The 6714-nt window shown below is 31.4% G+C and overlaps 1 protein-coding gene across 6 annotated transcripts; it reads left to right on the forward strand.

Annotated features, from left to right (window-relative positions):
• Positions 1 to 972: 972 nt before the first annotated feature.
• LOC102666454 (DNA mismatch repair protein MSH6) lies at positions 973 to 4840 on the forward strand. Of its 6 annotated transcripts, none has more exons than XR_001386000.3 (6): positions 973 to 1106; positions 1197 to 1311; positions 1593 to 1751; positions 2074 to 2125; positions 3555 to 3742; positions 3858 to 4840. XR_001386000.3 is itself a non-coding variant. In XM_014770350.3 (6 exons), the coding sequence occupies exons 2-5, from the start codon at positions 1306 to 1308 to the stop codon at positions 3570 to 3572; spliced, it is 309 nt and encodes a 102-aa protein (XP_014625836.1). In that variant the 5' UTR covers positions 973 to 1106; positions 1197 to 1305; the 3' UTR covers positions 3573 to 3742; positions 3858 to 4840. The 6 variants fall into 6 exon arrangements, 1 of the variants encoding a protein (XP_014625836.1); XM_014770350.3 differs by having other exon boundaries at positions 2000 to 2125; XR_001385996.3 differs by having other exon boundaries at positions 1593 to 3742; positions 3858 to 3953; positions 4306 to 4840.
• The last annotated feature ends 1874 nt before the right edge of the window (positions 4841 to 6714 follow it).

The raw sequence follows: 6714 nt of genomic DNA on the forward strand, positions 1-6714 counted from the left end.
GCATAACTACCTGAGTCGGATGAAAGGAAACCTTCACGTCCAATTTTGAAAGGGAGAGATCTTATTGGATTGGATCCTATCTAAATCTTTTGTTTGCTAGACCTGTAGTTAAAAAATCCACTTTCTTACAATTACAAGGTTCATTCGAATATGAAATCCAAACTTGGAAACACATCATACTACCTATTTTTCTCTCTATCAAAGTGTTCAATTTTGGAAGTTATTTCCATCATATTGAATGTGATGTTAGTTTGTAAACAAAATCTATGAAAGTGTGATTAAAAGGGTATAATTTTCACACTTAAATGGTATTGTTTATTAACAATTTAAGTTTTTGTCTTACATGTCTAATTTTGAAGCTAGGAGTAGGACAATGTAAATGGGAACCAATGTCTGAGAATTTTCCCTCAACTTGTTGCTTTCCTTAGTTTAACCTTGAGAAGATGACTGTGACACTATTACAAAAAAGAGATTCAACATCATCCAATTAACGTCGGTTTTTACAAAAACCGATTTTACAAAATGTGCGGTGGTATTTGTGTAAATAAAATGTCATTGTCAACATCATTTTTAAAAAAATCGATATTGATAGAAAAATGTTAACATTGATTTAAATAAAACCGATGTTGAGTTTCCTTACCATCGATTTTTTGTAAAACTGATGTTGTGGTTTATCAGTTAACATAGGTTTAATAAAAACCAATGTTATTATTCTAATGTTTTCTAATACCTTATTTTTCACAATATTTTGCCATTCGTTCCCCTTCCCTCAAAAGCTTTCACTCTCGAAGCCTTTTGTGTTGAACTCCACCGCGTCTTTGTCATTGTTAGTGTCGCCTGAGTTGTCATCACTATTGCCGTCATTAGTGTTGCCTGAGATGTCATCACCATCGCCGTCGTCAGTCCACTGCAGCCCTATCCGTGATGGCGATTCATTTTGCAGGCGAGTAAATTCATTTTTCCCCTTTTGTAGTTATCTTGGAGCACCTTAAATCTCTCAAAATTGTATGTATTCTTTTTTCACATTACAAAACTAATTATTTTTATTTTTGTTTCTCTGCAAACACCATCCATATTGATCTCATCCCCAACAGAGGGGACTTCAGGTGAGGAAGCCTTTTTCGTCCTCGATTTCAGGTGATGATCTTTTATGGCTCAATCACTCTATGGAGTTACACTTTTAATTTCTTATGCAGGTAGAAGCTGATGTCCCAGTAGAAAGTTTTGAATTGTCACCTGTTGACCAGATTTTTGTTCGAATAAGACCAAAGTACATTTTTAATTAAGCTTTCAAAAACTGCATCAATGCTGGTAAGATGCCCCTTTGAGTATCAATTTGTATCACTTGAAATATGGGTTCTCGTAAGCCACTAGATCACAACTTTCATATAGTTACTAGTATTCTTTTTGGCTTGGTCCTTTTTTATTTAGAGCTCATTCATTTATATATTAATTAGTTGTGTGCATTTTGTGAAGTTTTATTGGCCCTTTTATTTGGCTTGTTAAGTTGTTATGCATTACAGATGCATGTGAATCTAATCTTTTTAAACCATTGTTTCTTTCTAAATATGTACTTTTGATTGTGAGTACAGTCATCAGCTACTCATAATTCATTGGTGGCTCTGGATGAGCTTGGGAGAAGGACTACAGCTTCTTATGGGCAAGAATATCTTGTGCGGAAGGTGCAGTATTGCGGATTGTTTTGTACTCACTATCATCGATTAGCTGTTGATTATCTCAAAGATCCAAAGGTATTACTAGTTTTTTATCTAGTGTAATCATCAGTGGTAAATTTTCAGTCTAATGCTTGCAAGAAACATTTTAATCTTGGTTTTGTTAGTTTACTTGATTGCCCATAATATTGCTAGTCATGACATATTTAGACATGATATCCTATAGAAAGTTTACATTATAGTGTAGTAATTCGTTCCATCTTCTGCTTGGTTTTAGTTTCAAAACTTAAATTACATTTCTAAATTAGCTTTTTGTGCTTGTAAAGTTCTATCTCTGCCACATGGCATGCCAAGTTGGTGGTGGAATTGCAGGTTTATATGAAGTCACCTTTCTTTACAGGCTTACCCCTGGTGCTTGGCCCAAGAGCTATAGTGTTAATGTTGCTCAAATGGTTGGTATTTTTTTATTGTTTTCAAATATGACAAACATGGATTATGCTTCTCTATAGTAAAGGTGGTAAAGCACCAAATTATAACTGCACTTAAAATTTTAATAACCTCATAGTTATAAAATGTGTATTGTATTTGATCCCAATTTCAACCTTTAATTTTCCAATCAAGTATGCTACTAAATTTAGGAGACAAATCTGACATTGATAGTTGGCATATTAACATCCATACATCTACAATTCATTAATTTTTTGTTCGTTGACTTTTAACTTTAGGACCTCAAACTTAAGGCTTGCTATAAATAAAGTCTTTCTCCAACCTTGCTATATTGAAGCTTAAACTTGAGGCTAACAATCTCAAAGTATATTATCAAAATGAGTTGCATGTCTATACATGACTTTTGGATCACTCTGGAAAACTATTTACGAGCGTTATCTCAATTATACTAGTTGCTACAAATGTGCTAAGCCTCATTTTTCTAATATGTTGTATAATTATTAACTAACTCATATTATAATAAAGAAACAAATTAATTTTATTCACAACTTCCAACTTTTGTGCTTCAAAAGGCTACTGTCAAATCCAGAGAATTTGAGGCCACTTATGATAAAAGCATAAAGGTGTCTTCTGTAATAAACTATCCCAATGAAAATTGGGTTGATGAGATAGAAGCAATCATTCAAAAATTGAACAATACCGCTACAAATTTGAGTTGCTAGGAAACCATTTGTGTTGGTTCCCTAAGTGAACTTCAAGATATGACAAGAGAATTAATGCAACAATGTTAAATTATTTCAAGATAGATTATTATTAGGAATCCACTTAATAGTTTAGTCCTGTAGGGCATTATTTTGCCAGCTCATCACATGACAGAACTGCTAGAATTTGGTCCATGGACCAGATACAACCCTTAAGAATAATGGTAAGGCACTTGTCTGATGTTGATGTAAACTGTTACATTCAATATTCTCGGTCACTTCTAATTTTATCCATATTTTGTTCTTTTTTGGGGTCCATATTTGCCAGTAGCTCATTTGATTTTATAATTACATATTGATTGCTTTAGATTCATATACAAGTGATCTATGATTAAGTATAGTTTTATGATGTGTGTTTTGAAGGGGAAAATGATCTTTTCATCTGTCTATTATGAAGTCCTATAATAGTAGAGTTATTGAATTAGATATTAAAAATATTTGTCACTGGAACATATATTTTGCCACTTAATCTTTAAGGTAAAAAAGGTGATATACTAAAATACATTGTGAAGTGAGTTTGTAAATCAAATTTTGTATCTTAAAGTCTTAGAAACTAATAATTATGTATCAGGAAACACTCCTTGCCTATTTTGTGATCATTTTTAGTGTGTGCAATGGCATGACAACTGCAATTGGTTCTAGTGATAAAACAGTTTGACTATGGGATGTGCAGAGTGGTGAATGTGTCTAGGTTTTCGTTGGCCACAAGGGTATGATTTTGTCTTTGGCAATGTCTCCTGGTGGTTTCTATATGGTATCTAGCGATGAAGATGGCATCATCATGATGTGGGATCTCTCTAGTAGCCGTTGTCTCACACCTTTGATTGGGCACACATCATGTGTCTGGTCCCTCACTTTCAGGTGATCCCCTACTGCACTACTTTATCATAATTAGGAAGAAGATTAATGGTTTTTAAGGTTGCTATCAATTTGGTCATAATACTTAAATCTTGTTCATAATTGTTGGATGTATCAGTTATGAAGTTTCTATTATAGCATTTGGATCTGCTGATTGCACTGTAAAATTGTGGGATGTAAATACGAGCACCAAGGTTTCTAGGGCTGAAGAAAAGTAAGTTTGTCTATTATGACATAATTGTTTTGAATCATTTGGCATAGGAAATCTTTCATTCCTAACTAAACCACTTTCTTGGGAAAATTTATAAATTGTTATTTTTTAACTTTTATAGGAATAATATATTTACCATCAATTATCATGGGAAAGTTTACTAACTTGACACTCAATTACAATGTGAAACTTTTATTCTCACTTGTTCATAAATTAATGTTTTCAAGGATATTTTATTCTCAAATATTTTTTAGGAAAGTTAAAATATTACTTGAACTAAATGCTATCTAAAGAATTTTGTTCCTATGGTAAGACCACTGATACTTTTTTTTACATTATCATATCTTACCATTAGCCCTGGTAGGTTTTCCTGATAACAGGTCATAACAATTAGTGGACCAACCACCAATATAATAGTTGGCTGGTTGTCTTCACAAGTAGACAGGTCATAGCACTTGAAGGTGTAGGTCCACTTCATGCAGATGTTATCATAGCAGGCATTGCAAAAGCTTTTGGTGTTCGTTTGGTGCATTACTTCCTTCAATTGTTGTATTTTTAAATTTGAGGCTACTATAATCATTCCCTCAATATGCTTTGTCCATCCATATCTATTAGAGTAGCTAGTCTTCTAAAAGTGTAGTTGATTTTAATTGTCCTAAGTTCATTGTATCTAAAATAACAAAGTGGCAACAACTTGGGGCACATGGGGTATGCAAAATGACTTTGATTAGTGATAAGCTACCAATATATGATGGGTGTAAGTGGCGGATTCAGGATCTGAAGTCAGTGGGGGCAAATTATTATTTTTTAAATATGTTACGTTATGTTGTTGTCATTATTACACCAGTTTTTGTTGATTATAAATATGATATCCTATGACTTAGTAGAAAGCCACTTTATTCTATATATTGTCATTTTAACTCTTCCCAAAATTCTAGTAGAGATTTGTGACTTATCCAAAATTGTTTGTGTAAGCATATATATCATACTTAGAACTATACTTTTAATAGTTTTGTACACTTATTAGTTTTTATGCATAGAATAAATATTTTTGTAGAAAGCGTTTGGGTCTATTTTGAATTTGTAAGTTGGGTTCATTGTGAAACAAAATAAATATTAAAAAAATGCTCTTAATTTCTACATTGATTGTGACTACAACTAATGTAGAAAGTACCTTTATAATATCGTTTTTGAGCAAAATCGATGTTGTAAAGACACTTTCTACATCGATTGTATCTACAATCTATGGGAAAAGATGCTTCAACATTAATTTTTTGAACCGTCGTCGAAAGTTCTCACTTTGAACGACAATTGATTCAACATCGGTTCTAAACCAATTTTAGTGAAAGTTATACATTGTACTCTTGTACTACAATTATTAGCAAGAATTATTAGTGAAAATTATACATGTCATATTTGCAACAATTATTAGCAAGAACTAACATATACTCTTGTACTACAAATTAAAATACAAAATAAGTTTGAAGAACAATTCACTTACTCTCTTTGTTGTTCCAATTAGACATTCTCAATATTTTGTTTATAGCTAGTGTTAAAATAACCTTATTGAATGAAAATTTATATGAAATTGCTTAACACTATTATAATATCTTGGACTCACAATAACCTTATCAAATTTAATTGTTGTCTTATATCATAAATCTTAAATGTTTGTCATTGGAAATACTATGATGTATTTTGCTTATTGGTCCCTTTTAAGGAAATTTTTTGGAATATGTCAATTGTGTTTAATAATGAGAAACAATCTCTTATAAGCAAAATTTTAATTAAAATAGTCATGAGAAATTGTCATTTCTTATAAGCAACAAAATAACTTAAATAGGCATGGGAAATGGTCCCTTCTTATAAGCAACAACATAACTAGTTAAATGTTGTCTACATTGTATTAGCTTATTATTTTTAGATTTTAAAGTTATTTTCATAAATCAATGTAGAATGATTTTTTTTTATTTTAATTAAATATTTATAGTCCATTTTTTAATAAGGGCCAAAAGTGCAAGGCATCATCATAGAAAGGCTAGAATCCCAACGAGGTTGACACCTTGACACCTACCAATCATTTGCAACATCCTTATATTATTAAAAAAGAAAGAAGTTCATACAAGAAATCACATGAGGAGGACCTAGTACCGATGATGAGAAGAGTGATATTAACAAGAATGGAAAATTGGGAGCCAGTTTATCTAAATTGTAATTTGAAACTTAAAAAATTTTGTTAACTTCAAAGGCCCTTTGTTTATAGAAATTCTAAATGAGATAAAAGAAAGGGAAAAAAATTAAGGAAACTTTTTTAATTTGAATAAACTGATTAGTGGTTTATCCACTAATCCAATATTATATAGTTCAATCTAACATGAATTTCATATTTCAAGTTTTTGTTCTAGACAAGTTTATCCATCAAACTAATTAAGGAACAAGTGTCTATGTTTAGGTAGGACATGCCTTTCTTTCTTGTTGTGTTTAAAGGCATCAAATTTCTTCAGGTGTCAAGATTCATATTTGCATTTAGACTAGTCATGTGTGATGTTTTGGATATAATACAAACCTGCATCTTGAAGGATGATTATTGAATCATCCTTTAACTAAGGAACTCTAATTATTTTTCAAAAGAGATTATTATGACCTCGTGTCATGGTACTTAAAATCTTGTGATTATTATTACATAGATTAGCCTTGTGATTACTTGAGCAATTTAAATTGTTCAATGGATAACTTATATGTGTCTTATCTTTTATAATAAGTT

Source organism: Glycine max, chromosome 18, assembly GCF_000004515.6.
Source record: "Glycine max cultivar Williams 82 chromosome 18, Glycine_max_v4.0, whole genome shotgun sequence".
Taxonomy (NCBI): domain Eukaryota; kingdom Viridiplantae; phylum Streptophyta; class Magnoliopsida; order Fabales; family Fabaceae; genus Glycine; species Glycine max.

What these genes read in the sequence shown, in the direction of transcription:
- LOC102666454 (XM_014770350.3), top strand. An exon ending in ATTATCTCAAAGATCCAAAG is followed by an intron (nt 1,752 to 1,999) that starts GTATTACTAGTT and finishes GTGCTTGTAAAG; the next exon opens with TTCTATCTCTGCCACATGGC.